Source organism: Dendrobates tinctorius, unplaced genomic scaffold (assembly GCF_039654945.1).
Source record: "Dendrobates tinctorius isolate UK_male_01 unplaced genomic scaffold, ASM3965494v1 ptg000057l, whole genome shotgun sequence".
NCBI classification, from domain to species: Eukaryota; Metazoa; Chordata; class Amphibia; order Anura; family Dendrobatidae; genus Dendrobates; species Dendrobates tinctorius.
The window spans coordinates 28,560,821-28,586,755 of record NW_027361725.1 but is presented as its reverse complement, the minus strand read 5'-3'; the positions used below and the strand labels follow the sequence as shown (position 1 = coordinate 28,586,755).

At 46.8% G+C, this 25,935-nt stretch overlaps 1 protein-coding gene across 3 annotated transcripts in view; it reads right to left on the bottom strand.

Moving 5' to 3' along the window:
* Nucleotides 1-25,935, bottom strand: part of STXBP6 (syntaxin binding protein 6) — a 144,763-nt gene that overhangs the window by 43,106 nt on the left and 75,722 nt on the right. For all 3 annotated transcript variants that reach the window (XR_012232643.1, XR_012232644.1, XM_073577864.1), the window contains exon 3: nt 7,463-7,593. Coding sequence is in view for 1 of the 3 variants with exons in the window: in XM_073577864.1 (XP_073433965.1) it covers nt 7,463-7,593 (131 nt within the window). In the remaining 2 variants the exon portion in view is untranslated. The remainder of the gene's footprint in view (nt 1-7,462; nt 7,594-25,935) is intronic.

Genomic DNA, 25,935 nt, shown 5'->3' with positions numbered 1-25,935 from the left:
GTTCAGGTACAAACAATTTACTGGGGGGGTTTATTCCTGGGAGCCTGTGCTTGTGCTTCCAGAATCTCTCTCTGTAACTCAGAGGAGATTTCGGTTACAACCACTCCCGGTTGAAGACTGGAGGAAGGAGGTTCTGGAGGGGACACAGAATCAAAACTTCGGGATAAGGCATCAGCCTTTACATTTTTAGACCCTGGTCGGAACGTTATGGTAAAATGAAATTGAGAAAAAAAAAAAAGTGCCCACCGAGCCAGTCTGGGGGTCAATCTCTTAGCAGACTCGATATAGGCCAGGTTTTTATGATCAGTGATGACCGTAATGGGATGAGCGCCCCCCTCCAAAAAATGCCTCCATTCTTCGAAGGCCAATTTAACTGCTAACAATTCCCTGTTACCGACATCATAGTTTCTCTCGGCCGAAGAGAACTTCTTAGAGAAAAAGGCACAGGGTTTAAGGTTAGTCAGGGTAGAGGGGCCCTGTGACAATACTGCCCCCACCCCCACCTCCGAAGCGTCGACCTCGACGATAAAAGGTCTTGACGAATCGGGTTGTACCAACACAGGGGCTGTAGTAAAACACTTCTTTAATGCCAGGAAGCAATTTTTTGCGGCCACGGACCAATTTTTTACATCTGCCCCTTTAAGAGTGAGGTCTGTCAAGGGTTTTACCACCTGCGAGAACCCTTTAATGAACTTCCTATAATAATTAGCGAAGCCCAGAAATCGCTGCAACTCCTTCAGGTTATGAGGATGCACCCAATCCATGCGGAATCCCTCCCCGGATACAATTACACCCAGAAAAGACAGTTCTTGCATAAAAAATGAGCACTTCTCCAGCTTAGCATACAAATGGTTCTCCCGGAGTCTCATAAGCACCGTACGCAGATGATGCAAGTGTGACTGACTGTCCTCAGAGTAAATCAAGATGTCATTCAGGTAAATGACTACATAACGTCCAATCAAGTCAGAAAAAACAACATTAATAAAATTCTGAAAAACCGCAAGAGCGTTAGTGAGGCCAAAGGGCATAACCAGGTTTTCAAACGGCCCCTCAGTTGTCAGGAAGGCTGTTTTCCATTCGTCCCCCTCCCGGATCCTTATAAGGTTATAAGCCCCTCGTAGATCAAGCTTAGAAAACCATTTGGCCCCCGTGAGTTGATTGCATAGATCAGGAATCAACGGGAGAGGTACGTGTTCTTAACAGTAATTTTGTTCAGTTCTCGAAAGTCGAGGCATGGTCGCAACCCACCATCTTTCTTCTTTACAAAGAAAAACCCCGCTTGCCACGGGTGAGACAGAGGGCCAAATATGCCCCTTGCGAAGGCTTTCTTTAATGTACTCTTTCATAGCTTGGCGCTCAGGCCCGGACAAATTAAACAAACGAGCCTTGGGTAATTTGGCTCCAGGTACTAAATTGATAGCACAATCATATGGTCTATGTGGTGGGAGTGCCTCAGCCTCGCTTTCGGAAAACACATCTTTAAAGTCTCTCAGGTACTCCGGAATACCCTCCAGACCGACAGATGACACAGATACGGATTTTATCGGATTGACAAAAGGAACCGGGTTGCAACACATACCATTATCATTACATCCCCATCTGGTGATCTCCCCCTTCACCCAATCAATAAATAGGATTGTGACATTGCAACCAGGGCATTCCCAATACCAGTCCTGCAGGCAGATTATTCATAATGAAACAACTTAAATTTTCCACATGAGTGGAACCCACTTTCATAGAAAAAACATCAGACATAAGACAAATTCCATCCCGGGTAAGAGGGGATAAATCCACAGCCACAATTTTAACAGGGTCTTTTAACCTGACTGTCCCTATCTTATTAAGAGTCACAACTTGGGCATCAATCAGATTAATGGAGGAACCACAGTCAACAAAGGCGGTGGTCATAACAGGACCGCCAGCAATTTCCAATTCAACCTGGAGCACCATATTTGTACATGAGAAAAAATGTACCTGGGAGTCTGGACAACCTCCTCGATTGTTGCCCAGACTCCGTCGTTTCTCTGATGGTTTCTCTGAAGAAGGGCAGGAGGGGCAATTCCTTTTCCAATGTCCAGAGGCTCCACAGTAAAAGCATAGTAGATTGTCTCTACGGTGCCTTCTCTCTTTCTCCTTAACCGAGACTGACCCAACCTTCATGGGCTCAGATACAGGTGCAGAGTCACACAATTTGGGGTACAAGGGAGACTCTTGTTGCATCATTCCTCTAGCACGGAGTCTCCGGTCCATACGGACCGCCTGCATCATGGCGTCCTCCAGGGTATCAGGAGGCGGATGTAATGCTAAAGCGTCCTGCAGACGGTCAGAAAGGCCCCTGCGAAACAACCCCCTCAGGGCGGCGTCATTCCAGGATACTTCGGCGGTCCAACGTCTAAACTCTGAGCAGAACCATTCAGCAGAGTGCCTCCCCTGTGTCACACTCATCACCATATCCTCAGCCAGACGCACTCTATCAGGCTCGTCATAGATGTGCCCCAGAGCCTCAAAGAACAAGTTCACTGACATGCGTTCAGGAGCAGAAGAAGACAGAGAGAAAGCCCAAGCTTGCGGAACCCCCCCCGAAGTAGGGAAATAATGACCCCCACCCTCTGGAACTCATCCCCAGAGGAGCGGGGCCTTAGAGAAAAAAAAAGCTTGCATCCTTCTCTGAAAGACCTGAACTCCTTTTTATCCCCTGAGAAAGGGTCGGGCAATTTGACAGGAGATTTGGTGGACGCTAATGACACATCTCTACCCCCAGAACTAGAAGCCCCAGCATCGACAGCCCCCTGCACAGTAACCACCAACTGTTGCTGGGTATGGGCCATCGTGCGCTGTTCCACATTGAGTTTATGGAACATTTGGGTAAGGTGCTTGACCTGATCAGCCAAATCCATGAGGATAACACACACCTTTTTTTTTTCTCTTCAGAGGAAAAAAAAACTGAAACGGTCAGTTATAATGTCAGGAACACCGCACTGCACTTGCTCACTGAGCCAGTGCGCGTGTCCTGAGTACAAAGACTATGCACAAAGATACCTGCGGAGCGGGCAGCAGTGGTGACAATGCATGCTCCAGGACCTGAAGCACGTGACTGCTGGGGGCATGGCCTAAGCTCCACAGAGCTAGGAGCTGCAGGGAAACTCCTAGAAAGGCAACTACAGGACAATGTTACCAAAGGGCATAGACAGAGACAGAAACCAGATCAAGCCGAGGTCAAAGTACGAGATAGCAATACAGTACCAAAGGATAGACAGAATGGATAGTCAGGACGCAGAAATAGATCAGAAAACCAGAATGGGCATTAGACGGTACAATAGGGGTAAACTGTAACGGAGTAACGATAGCCAAGCCAGGAGGTCAGAACCAGAAAAGACAATAGTACAAAAACGAGAGACGGAGTACAGAGTGAAGGAACAAGCCGGGTCATACACGGGAAGCAAAACAAACAACGCAGAGTACACGCACACCAGGGGTCAGATACACCAAAACAGCAGTATAACTGACAGAGAATGCTAGTTTGGAGTGAGTATAAATACTCCTCCCAGATCCAAAGAGAGGCCAGCAAAAGTTAACCCTGTGAGAACAGGACATTAACCATGTCCTAACCATGACACTGCGTACCCAATGTTAAAGATAGGTATGCAGGACGCATTCCGACGTAGGCGGAGCTGAACGGAGGAGGTGCGGAAGTGGGCGGAGCTTCACGGAGGAACTATGCAGCCCTCCGCAGCTATGCACTACGCAAATGTGAAACCAGCCTAAGACAAAGTGATTCAGATGAATGGATGTTCTTGTAGTCCAAGGAAATCTCAAGCCCATGAAAGCAGGATTACTTGTGCAGAGCAGCTCCATGTTCTGCAGCATTAAGGCTAAGTTCACACCAAGTGATTTTTATGCAAATTTTCAGCTCCGTTTTACAGTACTAGCCAAGTCTAAGAGATTTCAGAAATCTCATGCACACACCTTGTTTTTTGTCTTCAGGATTTTGTGCTTTGCATGTTTTTTTGCACAATGGAGCATGTCACCTTTTTCAACGTTTTTCACCCACTGAAATGAATAAGTGGTGAAAAAAACGCTGAAAAAAAAGTACGAAAAACAGGTATCAGGTTTTGCTTTGTGCCAGAAAACTTGATTCTATAGACTAGGACATTTTTTTTTTCCAACACTAAACTTTGTCAAAATATCAAAAGGAAAGAAACGATCAAATAAGGTCCAAACACCAAGTATTTAGAAAAATAAAAACTTCAATTTTATTGTAATTAAACAGGAAACAGGGAAACATGGAAATTGAGTCAAAATGACCATAGGAGCACATGGGCAAACAAATGGGACATGGGGTATAAGGACCAAGGGAATGAAGGTAACATTAGCATAACTTTAGTAACATAATTCATATATATTACACCTATCCCTAGTCAAACTACTACAGCCAGACAGGATACACAAATGTGTATAATAATTGTGAAAGTAGAAAAGAGATTAAGAATCTTTACCTGTCCGGATATTTAGTGGAGGTCCACCCTGGCATGTCCCCCCAACGCACGTTTCGGCAAATGGCCTTTTTCAAGGGGTTCAGATGAATGGATGTTCCTGTAGTGCAAGGAAATCTCAAGCCCATGAAAGCAGGAGTACTTGTGCGGAGCAGCTCCATGTTCTGCAGCATTAAGGCTAAGTTCACACTAAGGCTAGTTTCACACTAGCGTTTTGGAGCGCAGCGACGGCCTGCGCACGGCCGCCGCTAAGCCCCGCCCCCTGCCGCTCCCCCGCCGGTAGCTCCGCAGGGGGCGCAGGCCGTGCGCAGTATGCGTTTGGCGGCGCATGCGCCTTTTTGACGGTGCGCCGACGCAACCAAAATGCAGCAGGTTGCGTTTGGCGCAGGTCGGCGCACCGTCAAAAGGACGCATGCGCCGCCAAACGCATACTGCGCACGGCCTGCGCCCCCTGTGATAAAGATAGGGGACGCAGGGCGCATGCAGCGTCATGCGCCGGTGGGCGGAGCTACCGGCGGGGTCGGGGCTTAGCGGCGGCCGTGCGCAGGCCGTCGCTGCGCTCCAAAACGCTAGTGTGAAACTAGCCTAAGTGATTTTTATGCAAATTCTGTCAGCATGCAAAAGAGACAAATTTAGCATGCCAAAACTGCCGCAAAAAAATGCAAGGAAAACCGAGGAAAACATGCTTTCTTTCTGCAGCTTCTTTGCTGCCAGGGGATCACGTTTTGCTGCAGGAAAAAAAAGCTGAAAAACGCCTAGTGTGAACTTATCTTAAGGGTTCTGAGGGGGTGAAGCAGGTGGGCTTCAGAAAACAATCTTAGCCCAAGAGGGCTACTAAAAAGGAGACGGGTGAGGGTGTGGATTATCGGTTTGTAACTTTTCCCCAAAAGTCCTAGCAAAAAAAGATGTGGAGAAGCACATTATATACAATCTAGGACTAAAGGCCCCGTCACACATAGCGATCTCGCTAGCGAGATCGCTGCCGAGTCACAATTTTTGTGACACAACAGCGACCTCACCAGCGAGATCGCTGTGTGTGACAGCGATGCCTGCCGGTATCGCTGATCGCTGCAGGAAAGGCCAGGACTCTTTTTTGGTCACTGGTCTCCCGCTGGCCACCACGCATCGCTGCGTGTGACAGGCGGGAGACCAGCGATCTGCTGGTAACTAATGTACATATCGGGTATCCAAGGGACGCACGCCCCTTAGATACCCGATGTGTACGTTAGTTACCAGCTTCCTGCATCAGCGCGCTGGCAACAAACGTGCACAGCGATGCCGGGCGCTCAGCGTCGCTGTGCTGATCGCTGGTGAAGCTGTCTGTTTGACAGCTCACCAGCGATCACATAGCGATTCACCAGCGATCCTGACACATTGGTATTGTTGTCAGGATCGCTGGTGAGTGGCTGTGTGTGACTCCAGCCTAAGGCCGGGTGCCCACGACCCACAACTAGCATTGCTTTGGACGCACTGTATGTTTGCGGTGTCCAAAGCGATACCCTTGACTGAATGCAGGTAAATCCTTGTGTTCACTGAATCGGGTGGATGTACCACATTCAATACATTTGATTGATGAAATTTCTGTTGCGCAGACTACATAAATTGACATACTGCAGTCTAGAAAGATGCGTGGCGCCCCTGAGGGTTCAGTTGCCACAGAGGTACTGCACCTCAACCAGAGGTGTGGTATCCCACTTCCCAGGTTAAGTGGAGGCACCTGATAGTACTCTACACCTGCACCCAACACACACCCTAGAGTAGCAGGGCACCCTGGATAACCCCCTGCTTGGGTCATAAAGGGTGTTGGGAGGTGGGTAGAGCTAGGAGGTTCGGAGCAAGAGAGTTAGAGCTAGAACAGTGTTCTCTGAGGGGAGGACGTGTGTGCAGCAGCTCCCCGTCAGCAGGAGCTGCTGGGAAGGAAAGAGACAGAAGAAAGCTCCCTGAAGAGGGAAAAGGTCCTAGAAGCACGGGGCAGGGACGGTGCTGCCCGTGGGGCTTGTTTCATGCTGATGGATGTCAGGTGTAGGGATCAGGTCACAGAAGGGTCTCGGCCCCTAGCCTAGTGGAGTAGACAACGGACTCAGCTAGAAAGCAGAATGCTGATGGGGCACCTTTAGGTACCTCAGCCACTAAATGCAGTTATCTTCGCCGGAAAGGCAGCCAAAAAGGAGCAAGGAAACGCAGTGGGCACGTTATCCGAAAAGGTCCGCGGCTGCTGGCCTGGGACACTGACTGTGAGGTGTTGGGCAGAAGAGGCGAGAAACCTACACAGAGAGATGGCCAGGAAAGGCACACACTGAAGGGAGTTCTGGAAAGGTGTTCTCCATCTGCCTGGAAGTTTGCTGGATCCCTCACTTGGAGGACGCAGCTTCAAGTGGGCATCTGTGCGCACCAGAACTGTGAGTAAAGCTTTGGAACTGCATTCAGCTGTGCCCTCTGAATTATTTCTGCAACATCTTCTCAGCACTGCTACATCTCTTGCCTAACACTACACCAACATCATCTACAACATCTTTCATCTGCCCGGGGACTAAGCTCTGCCTGTGGAGAGCTATTCCAACTCTGCTGCATCACACCATCAGCCCCAGAGGATCTGCACTGCAACGCTGGTAACCTCTTATCAGATACCACAGGTGGCGTCACAAACACTTTACTACAAACTCTTTAATTACCCTGTAAATATCCCCTTTTATTGGACACCCAGGGCCACGGACCGGGTCACTGCCGCTGTGACAAATCCCTCCAGATGCACTGCATGGCCGTCTACGTGGGTGATCCGCGGGCGTCTGTGGACGGATAGTGGACATGGGATTTCTAGAAACCCCATCCACTATGCAGAATCAGCAGGACGCTGCTGGTGTGATGCTGCACAAATTAGTAGTGTCAAACTGCAGCAGCTCCTGATCATGGGAACATACCATAAGGTGTATTCACAATGTCTGTACATGCATGACAAGGACAGAACTTACCCGATTAGGGTCAATACCATTTACTTGTCTGAGCTGTTCCAGAGTCCACTGGGATCTTCTCACGAAACAAGATGAGCCTTCAAATTGTTTCACCTTGGTAATATAGACTTGTGAGGGTTTCTTATTTGTAACTGTAAATGAAAAAAAAAAAAAAAGAAAAAAGTGTCATAAGGAAAACAATCCTTTCCCGATTCCTACAATACTATAATATTCTTTAGCAATGTAAGTATAAGATATGTAAAAGGGAATGATGAAGAAGATGCAGGAGAAGTGTCTCTTCCTGTGTCTGTGAGAGGTAGGGGAGATGTGTAAATTCCCAGTGCACTAAACACAATACCTGTACTTTTAGAAGTAAAGTGCTGTGTCTTATCTAGTGAGGTACTATAGGAGCGCTGTATCTTTTCTCTAGTGAGGTGCTATAGGAGCGCTGTATCTGTTATCTAGTGAGGTACTATAGGAGCGCTGTATCTGTTATCTAGTGAGGTACTATAGGAGCGCTGTATCTGTTATCTAGTGACGTACTCTAGGAGCGCTGTATCTGTTATCTAGTGACGTACTCTAGGAGAGCTGTATCTGTTATCTAGTGACGTACTCTAGGAGAGCTGTATCTGTTATCTAGTGACGTACTCTAGGAGAGCTGTATCTGTTATCTAGTGACGTACTCTAGGAGAGCTGTATCTGTTATCTAGTGACGTACTCTAGGAGAGCTGTATCTTATCTAGTGAGGTACTATAGGAGAGCTGTATCTTATCTAGTGAGGTACTATAGGAGCGCTGTATCTTTTCTCTAGTGAGGTGCTATAGGAGCGCTGTATCTGTTATCTAGTGAGGTACTATAGGAGCGCTGTATCTGTTATCTAGTGAGGTACTATAGGAGCGCTGTATCTGTTATCTAGTGACGTACTCTAGGAGAGCTGTATCTGTTATCTAGTGACGTACTCTAGGAAAGCTGTATCTTATCTAGTGAGGTACTATAGGAGAGCTGTATCTTATCTAGTGAGGTACTATAGGAGCGCTGTATCTGTTATCTAGTGAGGTACTCTAGGAGCGCTGTATCTGTTATCTAGTGAGGTACTCTAGGAGAGCTGTATCTTATCTAGTGAGGTCCTACAGGAGCGCTGTATCTGTTATCTAGTGAGGTACTATAAGAGAGCTGTATCTTATCTAGTGAGGTACTACAGTAGCGCTGTATGTTATCTATACTATAGGAGCGCTGTATCTCATCTACCTAGGTATTATAGGAGCACTGTATCTCATCTAATGAGGTACTATAGGAGGGTTGTATCTTATCTAGTGAGGTACTATAGGAGGGCTGTATCTGTTATCTAGTGAGGTACTATAGGAGCGCTGTATCTGTTATCTAATGAGGAACCATAGGAGGGCTGTACCTTATCTAGTGAGGTACTATAGGAGCGCTGTATCTGTTATCTACTGAGGTACTATAGGAGCGCTGTATCTGTTATCTAGTGAGGTACTATAGGAGGGCTGTATCTGTTATCTACTGAGGTACTATAGGAGAGCTGTATCTGTTCTCTAGTGAGGTGCTATAGGAGCGCTGTACCTGTTATCTAGTGAGGTGCTATAGGAGTGCTGTACCTGTTATCTAGTGAGGTGCTATAGGAGCGCTGTATCTGTTATCTATACTATAGGAGTGCTGTATCTCATCTACCTAGGTATTATAGGAGCGCTGTATCTCATCTAATGAGGTACTATAGGAGGGCTGTACCTTATCTAGTGAGGTACTATAGGAGCACTGTATCTTATCTAGTGAGGTACTATAGGAGGGCTGTATCTTATCTAGTGAGGTACTATAGGAGCGCTGTATCTGTTATCTAATGAGGCAATATAGGAGGGCTGTATCTTATCTAGAGAGGTACTACAAGAGCGCTGTATCTTATCTAGTGAGGTACTATAGGAGCGCTGTATCTGTTATCTAGTGAGGTACTATAGGAGCGCTGTATCTGTTATCTAATGAGGAACCATAGGAGGGCTGTACCTTATCTAGTGAGGTACTATAGGAGCGCTGTATCTTATCTAGTGAGGTACTATAGGAGGGCTGTATCTTATCTAGTGAGGTACTATAGGAGCGCTGTATCTGTTATCTAATGAGGTACTATAGGAGCGCTGCATCTTATCTAGTGAGGTACTACAAGAGCGCTGTATCTTGTCTAGTCAGGTAATATAAGAAGGCACAGAAATACTGACTATTTTCATATCCATTAAGGTCGGTGCATTATGTAGAACACTGGCAGCTTTTGGATTTCAGAAATCATTAACATTTTGGGCCATTAATCAGCAAACACAAAGGTTAATCGTGAGAGATAATATGCAATAGAAAAAAACTAAGTTTTAGTGTTCTGCAGTACTGAAAGACTGAATAATAGATACATTATTCATAAACGCGAAGATAATTGACAATAACACAGCACCAGCAGTGACTTCTCATCTGAGACATTCATCTCTAATAGACAGACCAGGTAGCACTGGGAGACTAATATCCAGCATTCGGGACTCCTGCTGCTCCCACAACCTGACAAGTCCTCGCATCGGATGCACTGACCAGTACTATAGATTATTTCATACATCACTAACTATTCACTATACAAGCGGAGAGCGAGCCACGCAGTGTACATTGTGGCCATTCATGGCTCATTCTGCGCTTCTTCACAGCTCTCAAGTGATAAATCAGCATGGTAGTAGAGCACAGCAGAGAAAGTGTTGGGGGAAGAAAAACATGAAGCCTGTGAGAAGTCTTGATCATTGGGCTGACTTCCATAAGGAGCAAGACACAAGTCACATACCCTGATCTGTAACTGCAGAGAGAAGGCTTCGTCAGGGACTGGCTTGCATAAAGAGAAAGAAGTAAACCTTGCCCTTGGATTTTTGCAAATTGTCTCTTTAGAGAGGAAGAGAACATAAACTCTAGTGTCACCTGTTGGAAGTAGCAATCCTAAAAGTCGGTGTCGACCCTCTAACAAGCCTTGCCACAGGACTTAGGATAAAAGCCAAAACTTCAATATGCAAGGTTTAAAAGTCTCCTCACCTTGGCATGTCAGGCTTGACAGGTCACTCTCCTCAAGGAGAAACGTTACCCTTTGGATCCTGGTCAGACACCTCTCACCCAGCCAAACCAGATCTCACACTTTGCATTGACGAGGGGCTTTACCCCGAGAAAAAAAAAAAAGTCTGCAAATTGAGATTTTGGCTTTTATCCCAAGTCATGTGACAAGGCTCGTTAAAGTTTCGATACAGACTTTTAGGATTGCTACTTTCAATAGGTGGCACTAGAGTTGTAGTCCTCTTCCTCTCTGAAGAGACAATTTGCATATTTCCCAGAGGAGCATTGCATGGCTTAAAGGGAACCTGTCACCCCCCCAGGTGTTTTTAAGTAAAAGAGCCACCTTGTGCAGCACTAACGCTGCATTCTGTCGAGGTGGCTCTGTTACTTAGCTTCCGTTTCACCGCAGAAATAATCCTTTATAAAATTGTTCAAAAATACCTGAAATTTGACAGGGGGGCAGGTCTTTCCCCCTCTGACAGACGCCTCGCATCCATCACTCATTTCGTATATACCAACAATAGAGGGCACCACTGCACAGGATCACTTCAGGGATCACCAAAAAATATATTATCCAATAATTTTTTATTGTAACACCAGAACACACAAAGAGAGCATTAAGAACATTTAAAACTGCAAACATGCAATCGTGTTAATACCATAACCCATAAGGGTTGAGCCCCTGCACACACCCCACATAAAGAATGCTTTGTACAAACCAGTAACAAAGTTAAAGTGGTACACAGTATTCCAGCATATAAATGTACTTAAAGTGCATAGCCAATTTACAAAAAAGCCCAAACCTGCAGAGACTGTAAACAAGGTGTAGCCAATATTGCTTTATAGCTAGAATGAAAAAAGGAATCGCCCCAAAATTAGGGGTAGCAGAGCACCACATACAACCTGAGTCACAGAGGCAAATGCCAGCATGGATGTAAATGGAACAAAACAGCTCATGCAGTGGGAATTGAGAGGCATGGGGCGGAAGCTGGGGCACAGAGAAATTGCCCGACGCGTTGCGCCAGTTAAACTGGCTTCATCAGGAGCGGTGAGCAAAATGTGAATGGGTGAAGTATAAGTACCTTACTCAAATTGCGGCAGACAGGAAGCAGCTGGGAGCCATCGGCGCGTGGGGGAGCGGACGCCTCAGCTGACGCACACCAGCACCGGAAATAGGAAGTAATGTTTGCGCAATCGCAGTGTTACAGGTTGAAGTGTCAAAGATGGTGTACCAAGATGGCTGCCAAAATAACATATAGCGCATGCGCCGGTCAGCGCACACCCAGCAAGGCAACAGAGTCTATTCTGCGATAGCTGGCTGCTTATTCTTTGTGCATATTGTTGCCCTGCTGGGCGCACACCGATGGGTGCATGCGCAGTGAGTTACTTCACAGCTATTGCAGAATAGACTCTGTTGCCTTGCAGCCATCTTGGCTCCCAGCTGCTCCCTGTCTGCCGCAATTTGAGTAAGGTACTTATTCTTCACCCGTTCACATTTTGCTCACCGCTCCTGATGAAGCCAGTTTAACTGGCGTAACGCGTCGGGCAATATCTGTGCCCCTGCTTCCGCCCCATGCCTCTCAATTCCCACTGCATGAGCGGTTTTGTTCCATTTACATCCATGCTGGCATTTGCCTCTGTGACTCAGGTTGTATGTGGTGCTCTGCTACCCCTAATTTTGGGGCGATTCCTTTATTTATTCTAGCTATAAAGCAATATTGGCTACACCTTGTTTACAGTCTCTGCAGGTTTGGGCTTTTTTGTAAATTGGCTATGCACTTTAAGTACATTTATATGCTGGAATACTGTGTACCACTTTAACTTTGTTACTGCTTATTTGTACAAAGCATTCTTTATGTGGGGTGTGTGCAGGGGCTCAACCCTTATGGTTTATGGTATTAACACGATTGCATGTTTGCAGTTTTAATTGTTTTTAATGCTCTCATTGTGTATTCTGGTGTTACAATAAAAGATTATTGGATAATATATTTTTTGGTGATCCCTGATATTTACATGCCTCTTTTTCTCTTCTTAGCTTCATTTCGTAGCCTGCGCTGTACTATATCTTCTTGGGCATGCGCCGTCAGCGCTGCCCGACGTGCCCGTGCTCAGATCACATCCCGGCCTGCCTTCATATCGCGCGGCCACAGATCCCGCCCCGCAGTCACTTATGATTTATTCACACTGTGGGGCTGGGAATCTTGGGCATGAGAGCCGCTGATAACTACTGTGCATGCCCGAGATTCCCAGCCCCGCAGTGTGAATAAATCATAAGCGCCTGCGGGGTGGGATCAGTGGCCGCACGATATGAAGGCCGGGATGTGATTGAGAGCACGGGCACGTCGGGCAGTGCTGACTGCACATGACCAAGAAGATATAGTACAGCACAGGCGCCGCATTTCAAAAGAAAACTGATTAGGCGGCGCTCCAGACAAGGGCAGGGCCGTGAACTCGACAGATAGCGAGGGCCCCCGCTCCAGCATTTCGTTGGGGGCTATGCTGAGCAACCTGTCTAGGTTTTCTGGCTCTAATAACATGCTATGGAGTTGGACAGAACAGATGCGGGGGCTCTTTCGGATGCACCCGATGACTCCCGACCTAGAAGCCGAAGTAGCTCTTATGGCGTTAGATGGGGAGGCTCGGAATTCAGTAATGTTGACGCCCCCCGGGACACCGCAACACCTTTGATAAAGTTTTACAGCTTTTAGAACAGACCCAACCAATGTGGGAGAGTTAAGGACCCGGTTGTTCAGTCGGATGCAGGGAGAGAGGGAGACCATCACCCAGTATATGAACGTCCTCCAAGAGTTGCATACGGCCATCGAAAGAAAGGATGGTGTAGGTGTAGGACCTATTGACATTACCTTAAGCGACTTGTTGGTGACTGGACTCCGGGACCCGTTAATAAAGCAGGCATTACGGGAGCAGGTCACAATGAATCCCCGTATAGACTTTTCAGAGGTGGGAAGTCAAGCACGCGCTCGAGAGCAAGAGCAGGGGATGGCGGTCCCCGTGGGAAAGGTCCGGAGTGTGGAGGCTTCCATGAATGCAGTTGAGGAGCCTCAATGGGTGGAGGAGATGAAACAAGAATTGAAGAACATGAAGGGCGAGTTGGCCGAAGTGAAGAGAAGGACAGAGTCCGGGACTGGACGGCCTAGTTTTAATCCCGATCCCTGGGGGTCCCGCTCCACCCGGGGCGGTCAGTCTGCACAGAACCGGTGCTAAGAGTGTGGGGAGCTGGGCCACTTCGCCCGAGAGTGTCCGCGGCGTGGGAGATACCCACCTCGGCGGCCATTAAACTAGAGGGCTCCGGGCTGGGGGGACGCTGCTCAGAGCCAGAAACCACGATTAGGGGTGGTAGAAGTCCCGAAGATTTGGTCGCAAAATGTCCGGTGGTATGGGCAGAAGTAGAGGGCCGGGCCGTCCGGTGCCTAGTAGACACGGGGTCACAAGTGACAACTATGCCTGCAAAACTTTCCCGAGGCAGAGAGACCCCAGTGGGGACCCATGGTCAGACTAGTAGCCGCCAATCAACTACCGGTACCTGTTGCCGGGGTGGTGTGGGTACAGGTGACACTGTGCGGTAAATCCCTCGGTCGCAGAGGAGTGGTACTTACTCAAGGGGGAACCAATAAGCAGCGACCATTCATTCTGGGCATGAACATACTACGGGAGTTCGGCAATCTGCTCATCAATGATCCCACGCACAAGATCCTGAAGCAGTGGGGTTCCCGCACGGCCCAAGGACTGGTATTCCAGCAGTTGGTACGGGAAGCGCGAGTACATCAGGACTGCCGGGAGGGCGAGGCTCTGGGCAAAGTCATCGCGCCAGCGGCTCCCCTGCTTGTACTGCCTCCTGGGCAGACGGTGATGGCCCTGCCAATTCGAGCCTCGACAACCTTGGAGGGCGTAGAGATGCAGGTGGACCCATGCTACTCGGAGCGCTTGCCTCCTGGCATATTGGTGGCCAGCTCCCTGACCACAGTGCAAAAAGGGACCGTCCTGGTGTGCTGCGTCAACCTTGAAGACCAAGACATCGTCCTGAAAGCCGGACCGAACTGGCCAAGCTAGTAAGGCCTTTGGAAGAAGTGCTGCCGGCCCCTGCGGTCCAATTGAGAGTGCAATCCGAGGACCCTTGGGAAAGAACTATCCGGACTCTACAGGCTACCGAAATCTCAACTCAGGAGAAGGGCCGAAACATCCTGGAACAAATGCGGGCCAAGCTCTCCGGACTAACTTCAGTTCAGCTTTCCCAGATAAAAACACTGCTCGGGCACTACCACGAGGTATTTGCTAGTCATGAGGAACATTTTGGATGTACCACTGCTATCACCCATGGAATTCCCACGGCAGGAGCGGCCTCCATCCGAGAACGATATCGACAGATACCTCCACAACTCTACCAAGAGGTGAAAACTTTGCTGGCCCAAATGTTGCGAAAGGGAGTTATTCGAGAAAGTCAAAGCCCCTGGGCGGCTCCGATTGTGTTGGTCCGCAAAAAGGATGGCACCTTACGATTCTGCGTGGACTATCGAAAGCTGAATGCTTGCACCATCAAAGACTCGTATCCACTACCCCGAATAGAAGAATCCTTGTCCGCCTTGGGGAAGGCGACGTATTTTTCAACTTTGGACCTGGCCAGTGGGTACTGGCAGGTGCCCATGTCAGAAGAAGACAGGGTTAAGACGGCGTTCATACTTCCTATGGGACTATTTGAGTTCAATCGTATGCCGTTCGGACCGGCTAACGCCCCAGGAACCTTTCAGCGGTTGATGGAGCGGTGTCTGGAAGATCTCAATTTTGAGGCCACGTTGATATACCTAGACGACATTATCATATATGCTGCCACGTTTGAGGACCACCTGAAGCGGTTGGGGCAGGTACTCGGCCGACTGCAAAAGTACGGGTTGAAGGTAAAACCCCAAAAATGCCATTTATTTTGCACCCAGATTGAATATCTGGGCCATGCCGTCTCGGCAGAGGGCGTAAGGCAGTCCCGAGAAAAGGTTGCTGTCATTCAGGGGTTGGCCGGACACTACCGTCGTTTCATAAAGAATTTTGCATGTCGAGCTCGAGCCCTGTACGACCTGCTAAATAAAGCTAAAATCATCTATAAAAGGGGGGCCGAGAATGTAAATGCCGACGCCCTCTCCAGGATTTGACATACAACCCCAGGGAAGAGTTGAGATGACGAACTAGAAGGGGAAGAGATACCGTTCGCCCTCACTGATGCCGTGCTCACAGCTGCCTCCCAGAAAGCACTCCCCTCGGAGACCCTAAGGGGCTTGCTGGAGCAATCCCGTGACAGATGGATTCAACAGCAGCAAGAGGACGAAGAAATTGGACTTCTCCGGACATGGGTAGCCTCTGGCAAACTGCCCACTGACTCCCAAAGACAGACTGACTCAGGACATGTCGCTGATGTTACGACAATGGGAGAGGCTGGTTATCTGAATAGGACTATTGTATCGTAAAATGACATCAAGAACAACATCTATGACGATTTGGCAGGTAGTTGCGCCCGGATCCCAACTTAACGAACTGGCTCGAGAAGCCCACGAAAAAGGGGCTCATTTCGGAGCTCAAAAGACCTTGCAATGGTTACAACAGATAATTTACCATCCACGTTTGCATGCTGTTGTGCATGAGACTTGCCAGGCTTGCCGCCTATGCGAATTAGCCAAACCGTCCACTCAGCGAGCCTCAGTACAAACAATCGTGACCTCAGCGCCCCTGGAGCTTCTGACGGTGGATTATCTTGACCATTGGGTCCGCATTCCAGGGGTATGAACACGGCCTCATCATAGTAGACCATTTCACTAAGCTCGCTGTGGTCACTCCCACTCGAGACCAGACCGCGGAGTCGGCCTCCTCTGCAATTTGTAAAAACTTTATACGAGTTTACGGCTGCCCTCAACGGATACATTCCGATCAAGGAGCATGTTTTTTGGTAAAGATTATGGAGGAACTACACCGTCTTTACGGTACTGATAAATCCCGGACCACGCCATACCACCCGCAGGGAAACGGGGCCTGCGAACGATTTAATTGGACATTAATTCAATTGTTGAGTACTTTGGAGAGTGACAAGAAGGCCCGTTGGCCAGAATATGTCCCTGAATTAGTATGGGTTTATAACAACCGAGTACATCGGGTTACCGGCTATACCCCCAACTCCCTGTTATTCAGACGAGAAGGCAAAGGGATTATGGAGGTAGAGTTGGACCCAGAGGAACTTCAGCCCTGGACCGGGGTACCATTATGGATCCGAAATCACCTGCACCGGCTGCAAACTCTTCATCGAATCGTACATACTAAACTCCAAGACCTAGAACACCCAGGAAAGAATGTATCTCCACCTCCCAACCTCCAAAGCGGAGACCGAGTGCTCGTACTTGACCAACGCTCCCAAAACAAATTAGAGGTACGCTGGGAAGAGAGCCCCTATCGGGTCCTATGTCGTATAAACCCTGAAGGACCTGTGTATGAGATTCGACCCGAGAAAGACGACACACTGCCTACTCGCATTGTGCACAGTAATATGTTACGCCCATGTATTTCCACTGACCCGAAACAACCTGAACCTACTCCTCAGATCTCCTAACCATTGCCTGTGTACTGGGACCCGGACGATGAAGAAGACTTCCCCACAATATCCAGAGACTCTCTACTCAATGACAAACCAACTGACACAATTAGCCTGGCCGAAACAGCTAGCCCACCACCCCAGAAGACTCCACCCTAGTTGAACTAAGACGCTCCGAGCGGTCAACAGCCGGCAAATCCCCCGAACGATACGAACAGGATCAGTTCATATGGCAACAAAAACAGACACCTCCACAGACCAACCCAAGTATACTGAGGCCCTCGCCCGAGGACTGGCGAGCATACAGGATGGGGGAGTGTAGGGAGGAGGGCCCCCGCCGAGTGTCCGGGCCGGAACCAAGGGGACTGCAATCTAGGTTCCTAAGGGAACAGTACCCGGGGAACGAAGGAGGAGAGTGGGCTGCTGAGAGTGACAGGACGGCAAGGGGAGGGGCGAGTATAAAAGGGACAGGGAGCGCGCAGGGGAGTCAATTGGCTGAACGGCAGACACGAAGCAAGAGACTGCGGGACTTTGGGAGAACCAGAGTGACAGACGGTGACCTGAGAAGAGACCAGCGGCAGAGGGGAGATTTTCAGTGGCCTGCGGAGAGTAAGCGACGAACCTACCAAGTAGAGACTTGTGCTTTACTCCAATCCGGGGTCGCTCCCTGCCCACGGTCTTCCGCAGCTGTTACCGCTGTGCTTCAGCCTGTTGCGGCTGGTCCGCTGACCATCGCAGCCGCTGCCACTTCACTCCAGCCCGCGGCTGCGGCCTGCCTGCTGCCGCCCCGCCTCAGTCCGCGACTGCGGCCTCTTCATCATCGGCCACAGTGGACGTCACCCCGCCGCAGTCGGGGCCTACTCCCCGCCTACAGGGGAACGCTTCACCTAGGCCGTGCACGTGGCCTGCCAACCGCCACTCCTTTGAACTGCGACACAACCCTGCTTGGAGACTGGAGTCTCATTAAACTCGCTCACAAGCCGAACCCCGCTGTGTCTACAGGGGGTCACCTCATCAAAGGACTCCATCTGGGCCTGTTGTGCCCCAACTCCTCCTGGGCGCTGGGGCGCCCGAAGACTACGACAGATCTTCAGCAGCCTCAGAGATGCCGAGGGACGTCAGGACGGATAAGTGACACTTTAGAAAATAAGGACCCGCAGTCGGCCATATCGCGGCCCTATAGCAACCGGCTGTTGCCGGATTAGTTGTGTTCTCATTTAGAGTGCTTGTTCGTGCATAGTCCCTGCCAGGACAATATCTGTTATTGTTTTGGTTTGGTTGCTTAGCATAGCCCTAGCGGCTCAAATTTATAAGTTTCTTTAGTCAAAGTTCAACCCAGTCTCGCGTCTCGTCACTGCATCCTGCGTACCTGCTGTTACCTACATTTGCATGTGATGTACAGTGCCATTAAAGGCTATGTAAATCAAAATCCGCAGTACACATGCTGCGTTTTTTTCCGCGCAGATTTGCTGCGGATTGAAAACTACAGCATGTCACTTCTTTTGTGCAGATTTGCTGCAGTTTTCCACCTGCTCCATTCTAAAAATCCGCAGGTGGAAAAAAGCAGGGGAAAACCGCACAAAGACTGCAGTAAATCCGGACTAAAACCGCAGGTAAAACGCAGGTCATTTTACCTGCGGATTTAGCAAAAACTGCAGGGAAAATTCGTCAGCAGTTTCAACACCGTGTGCACATAGCCTAACATTGTCCTATCCCTAAGTGACCAGAAAATGATTCACGGGGCTTCGAAGCACAGATGACTGAAGAGATGAGTGCTGAACTCCACAACAGGAACCTCTGATATTTCCTGAATTGGCTCCATTCCCTGTTCACACACAAGTAACACGGATTTCCTTGTACTCAAACAAATCAAACAATTCCAGAACACGGATGGACTGTGCACGGGGAACCAACAAGTGAACATGATTGTACTGATGCTCCACCCTGGAGCCAACATCATTCATATTCATGTCTTTTGTCGCCTTGTTACAATATATAGCTACTTTGTCTTTTCATCAAACGCCCCAAGAGGATAGCTGAAAAGCGCTGTCTTAGGCAATGAAAATAAAGGAACATTTAGAAGAGGTTTCTTCTGCTCGGGGTCCATGGATGAATAAAGCAGCAGTAGCGGACAGGGGGGTTTTCTCTGCTTACATGTACTGCAGCTATCTTTTCTTGTCCCATTCTTTGTTTTTTAAAGCATGAATGAAGAATACAGAATTAAGAATTTCCGATTCCTTTTCGATGGCCTACATTTCTGCTGTTCATTCATCTGTTAACCCCTTAACGACCGGAGGTATTGTCATTTTTTTGGCGTTATCCTTTTTGCTCCTTTTCTTCCCAGAGCCATAACTTTTTTTATTTTTTTGGCAAAATGGCCATGTTAGGGCTTGTTTTTTGCGGGACAAGTTGTACTTTTGAATGTCACGATTGGTTTTAACATATAGTGCACTGGAAAAATGGGAAAAAAAATTCCAAGTGCTATAAAATTGCAAAAAAAGTGCCATTACACACTTGTGTTTTGGGTTTTTTTTTTTTTTTTTTTCCTACCAAGGTCACTAAATGCTAAACCTGACCTGCCATTATGATTCTCCAGGTCATTAAAAGTTCATAGACACCAAATATATCTAGGTTCTTTTTTATTTAAGCGGTGAAAAAGATATCTAAACTTTTGTTAAAGAAAAAAAAAATTGCGCCATTTTCCATGACCTGTAGTGTCTTCATTTTTCATGATTTGACTCTGGGTGAGGACTTATTTTTTGCTCACCAAGCAGACGTTTTTATTGATACAAATATTACGTTACCAAAATGGTGTGTTTCATTATTTTTTTTATTGCTTAATTTTGAAAGGGGCAAAAGGGGGGTTATTTGAACTTTTATAGATTTTAAAACATTTTTAAAAACATTTTTAAAAGCTGCAGTTGTCTGATCGGCTCAGCTACTTACAGTTAGATCCATATATATTTGGACAGAGACAACATTTTTCTAATTTTGGTTCTAGACATTACCACAATGAATTTTAAACAAAACAATTCAGATGCAGTTGAAGTTCAGACTTTCAGCTTTCATTTGAGGATATCCACATTAAAATTGGATGAAGGGTTTAGGCGTTTCAGCTCCCTAACATGTGCCACCCTGTTTTTAAAGGGACCAAAACTAATTGGACAATTGACTCCAAGGCTATTTCATGGACGGGTGTGGGCAATCCCTTTGTTATGTCATTCTCAATTAAGCAGATAAAAGGCCTGGAGTTGATTTGAGGTGTGGTGCTTGCATTTGGAAGGTTTTGCTGTGAAGGAAACAAGCGGTCAAAGGAGATCTCCATGCAGGTGAAACAAGCCATCCTTAAGCTGCAAAAACAGAAAAAACCCATCCGAGAAATTGCTACAACATTAGGAGTGGCAAAATCTACAGTTTGGTACATCCTGAGAAAGAAAGAAAACAAGCACTGGTGAACTCATCAATGCAAAAATACCTGGGCGTTCACGGAAGACAACAGTGGTGGATGATCGCAGAACAGTCTCTATGGTGAAGAGAAACCCCTTCACAACAGCCAACCAAGTGAACAACACTCTCCAGGAGGTAGGCGTATCAATATCCAAATCTACCATAAAGAGAAGATTGCATGAAAGTAAATACAGAGGGTTCACTGCATGGTGCAAGCCACTCATAAGCATCAAGAATAAAAAGGCCAGACTGGACTTTGCTAAAAAAACATCTAAAAAAGCCAGCACAGTTCTGGAAGAACATTCTTTGGACAGATGAAACCAAGATCAACCACTACCGAAATGATGGAAAGAGAAAAGTATGGCGAAGGCGTGGTACAGCTCATGATCCAAAGCATACCACATCATCTGTAAAACACGGCAGAGGCAGTGTGATGGCTTGGGCATGCATGGCTGCCAGTGGCACTGGTCACTAGTGTTTATTGATGATGTGACACAGGACAGAAGCAGCCGAATGAATTCTGAGATATTCAAACCATACTGTGTGCTCAGATCCAGCCAAATGCAGCCAAACTGATTGGTCGTCGTTTCATACTACAGATGGACAATGACCCAAAACATGAAGCCAAAGCAACCCAGGAGTTTATTAAAGCAAAGAAATGGAGTATTCTTGAATGGCCAAGTCAGTCACCTGATCTCAACCCAATTGAGCATGCATTTCACTTATTAAAGATTAAACTTCAAACAGAAAGGCCCACAAACAAACAGCAACTGAAAACCACCGCAGTGAAGGCCTGGCAGAGCATCAAAAGGGAGGAAACACAGGGTCTGGTGATGTCCATGAGTTCAAGACTTCAGGCAGTCATTGCCAACAAAGGGTTTTCAACCAAGTACTAGAAATTAACATTTTATTTACAATTATTTAATGTGTCCAATTACTTTTGGTCCCTTTAAAAACAGGGTGGCACATGGTAAGGAGCTGAAACTCCTAAACCCTTCATCCAATTTTAATGTGGATACCCTCAAATGAAAACTGAAAGTCTGAACTTCAACTGCATCTGAATTGTTTTGTTTAAAATTCATTGTGGTAATGTCTAGAACCAAAATTAGAAAAATGTTGTCTCTGTCCAAATATATACAGTTGTGGCCAAAAGTATTGACACTCCTGCAATTTTGTCAGATAATACTCAGTTTCTTCCTGAAAATGATTGCAAACACAAATTCTTTGGTATTATTATCTTCATTTAATTTGTCTTAAATGAAAAAACACAAAAAGAATTGTCCTAAAGCCAAATTTGATATAATTTCACACCAAACATAAAAAAGAGGGTGGACAAAAGTATTGGCACTGTTCGAAAAATCATGTGATGCTTCTCTAATTTGTGTAATTAACAGCACCTGTAACTTACCTGTGGCACCTAACAGGTGTTGGCAATAACTAAATCACATTTGCAGCCAGTTGACATGGATTAAAGTTGACTCAGCCTCTGTCCTGTGTCCTTGTGTGTACCACATTGAGCATGGAGAAAAGAAAGAAGACCAAAGAACTGTCTGAGGACTTGAGAAACCAAATTGTGAGGAAGCATGAGCAATCTCAAGGTTACAAGTCCATCTCCAAAGACCTGAATGTTCCTGTGTCTACCGTGCGCAGTGTCATCAAGAAGCTTAAAGCCCATGGCACTGTGGCTAACCTCCCTAGATGTGGACGGAAAAGAAAAATTGACAAGAGATTTCAACGCAAGATTGTGCGGATGTTGGATAAAGAACCTCGACTAACATCCAAACAAGTTCAAGCTGCCCTGCAGTCCGAGGGTACAACAGTGTGAACCCGTACTATCCATTGGCGTCTGAATGAAAAGGGACTGTATGGTAGGAGACCCAGGAAGACCCCACTTCTTACCCCAAGACATAAAAAAGCCAGGCTGGAGTTTGCCCAAACTTACCTGAAAAAGCCTAAAACGTTTTGGAAGAATGTTCTCTGGTCAGATGAGACAAAAGTAGAGCTTTTAGGCCAAAGGCATCAACAAAGAGTTTACAGGAGAAAAAAAGAGGCATTCAAAGAAAAAAAAACACGGCCCCTACAGTCAAACATGGCGGAGGTTCCCTGATGTTTTATGGTTGCTTTGCTGCCTCTGGCACTGGACTGCTTGACCGTGTGTATGGCATTATGAAGTCTGAAGACTACCAACAAATTGTGCAGCATAATGTAGGGCCCAGTGTGAGAAAGCTGGGTCTCCCTCAGAGGTCATGGGTCTTCCAGCAGGACAATGACCCAAAACACACTTCAAAAAGCACTAGAAAATGGTTTGAGAGAAAGCACTGGAGACTTCTAATGTGGCCAGCAATGAATCCAGACCTGAATCCCATAGAACACCTGTGGAGAGAGCTAAAAAAATGGCAGTTTGGAGAAGGCACCTTTCAAATATCAGGGACCTGGAGCAGTTTGCCAAAGAAGAATGGTCTAAAATTCCAGCAGAGCATTTTAAGAAACTCATTGATGGTTACCAGAAGCGGTTAGTCGCAGTTATTTTGGCTAAAGGTTGTGCAACCAAGTGTTAGGCTGAGGGTGCCAATACTTTTATCTGGCCCATTTTTGGAGTTTTGTGTGAAATGATCAATGTTTTGCTTCATTCTCTTTTGTGCTTTTTCATTTAAGACAAATTAAATGAAGATAATAATACCAAAGAATTTGTGTTTGTAATCATTTTCAGGAAGAAACTGAGTATTATCTGACAGAATTGCAGGGGTGTCAATACTTTTGGCCAAAACTGTATGGACCTAACTGTATAGTCGATGATCAGATTGTCTGTATGTTGCAGAAATGCTCACTTGCTATAGCGCCGACCACCGGGTGACGCTCGTAGCAATCCGGCTATGACAACCATAGTGGTTTGCTGGAGACCTCTGGTTGTCATGCCAACTCATTGGTGACCCGTGATCACGTGACGGGGTCACCGATGGTTGGGATTTCCGGCGCACTTACCGGAAGCGAGAATTAACAAGTGCAGGTGGATTGCGATTTCACCCGTGGCTTTTAAGAAGCACAAGTCAGCTGTTCTAAACAGCTGACATGTGCCAGGAAAGATGTGGGTTCAGCACCGGAGCCCACATCAAAGGGAGGTATTCCGACGTGGGCATACTATTATGCCCAACATCACAAAGGGGTTAAACCTGAAGCTTGAAGTTAAAGGGAATCTATCATCAAGTTTTTATCACTTAATTTAGGAGCAGCATAATGTATACAGAGACCCAGCAATGTGTCAGTTATTGAGCTGCTTGATGTAGTTTTGATAATCTCTAGATGATAAAACAGTGATTTTATCACTAGAGGACTAGGGTACCTGCTGTTATGTAGTCCTCCGTATTCATGAGCTCTACAAAACCCCACTCACACCACTATTTGGCATCTTTCTGCCTATGCAGTGTACACAGAAAATTGCAAAGTGGTGTGGGTGGAGTTATATACAGCTCAGCTTTAAGAGAACTGCTAGATCTGCAGCAGATCAGAGGGATTTTATCAAAATAACAGCAAGCAGACCATTAAGTGACATCGCTAGAATAAGTGTCTCCGCCCCTACATCATGCTACTCTCACAATTATGCAAACTAAGCACCCTATGTTAATTTCATGCATTATTGCTTGCTCTGCCCATTCATGTGCAGCAACAAATTTCTTAAGTGCTGTTCCAGCTATGGCCATTAGATGTCTTAGTTGCCCTTCTATTTCCTGTTCATGGATTTAGAATCATTTCCCTTTAATAGTTGTTCCGTTTAGAACCGCCTCTTCAGGTTTCCCGGGCTAGGAAGCGAAGCTTGTAGCCATTTCCTCTCGGATTCTCTGAGACACACACACACACACACACACAGACACACAGACACACACACACACACACACACACACACACACACGTGTCCTGCTCTCTGCAAAATCACTGCTTCTGTCAAGCGGATTCCGGTGAGAGTTTAATACAGTTATGTGTTTTTGCAATGTATCTGTGTAAGCTAGCCATTATGCAACCCTGTGATATGTGCAATGTGTTTCCAGCTCCTTGTAATGCTCTTGCCCTGCATGTTAGGTAGATGCATCCCTGTTCAGGTAATGCAATGCTGCAGGCTAAGTTGCTTAGATATCTCTCTTCACTGCATTGTGTGTTGTGTTGTATTACTCAACCTCTGTAATAATGCCTGCTACTGATGTAATAGCACCCTGTATCACTGCTGTGTTGTTATCTGCCAGTACTGATATACTGCACTGTCTGTTTCTTTGTAGTTTTTACCCGATCTCATCCACTACTGTGCTCACCAATATAGACTTAAGCACCCATACAGTCTTTCTACTGGGAGTGGAGGAAGGGTTTAGCCGTATGCTGGAATCCACACTGCGCCATACGTGAAAGAAGGCAGAACATTGCTATTTACTGCAGGGTATTTGCTTCTTTGGTCATCTTAGGTTTCGTCCATTTAGTGGTCAGTGTGAACATGCACCTACACGCTGCATGCACACCAACTTATATTCCAGTTCATCTGTTTAGGTTTTTGCTCTCAGAGGGGAGAAAAAAAACCTGTTGACAGATGCCCTTTAGAGTCAGCCAATCAGGTAGAATCATAGAATCGTAGGGACCTCCTTCATCTGTTTAGGTTTTTGCTCTCAGAGGCGAGAAAAAAAAACCTGCTGACAGATGCCCTTTAGAGTCAGCCAATCAGGTAGAATCATAGAATCGCAGGGACCTCCTGGGCCATCTGGTCTAACCCCCTGCTCAAAGCAGGATTCGCTAAATCAGGTCATCATAGAGGTCTTTTGTTTTTCTTCTGAAACCAGTGACTAGTCTCTATACGGTCACAAATGTTCTTAAAGGCCAATAATTGGCGAGGGTCTTTTTTTCGGCTGGTTGTAATCTCACACGTGAGGCCTATTTCAAATGAAAAGTTTATCTTCAGATCCTTCCTGGCAAAAATCCTTAAATGATCACTGCGCTTTCAGACAACTTCATCTCATTTGACAGCTAAGGCCTGTTTCACACTTCCGTTTTTTGACGTCAGTCAAAATCCGTCACTTTTCAAAAAAAAACAAAAAAAAAAAAACGGATCCGCCCTTTTTTTGGCGGATCCTTTTTTTCCCCCATAGACTTACATTAGCGGTGGATTTTGACTGACGGTTGTCCGTAGCTTGCGTTTTTTGACGGATCCGTGAGAATTGTAGCGGCTCCCGGGCGGAGGAGACGGACTCTGAAACGTTTTTTCAGAGCGACAGTCCGCTATTTTGTATTGGTCCGGTGGCATACGTTGGTGTCACAACGGAAACGGACCCGTTTTTACCATCTTTGGCGGATTGCAACTGATCAAAAAAAAACTGGAAATGTGAAACAGGCCTAATCTGTACAAAAC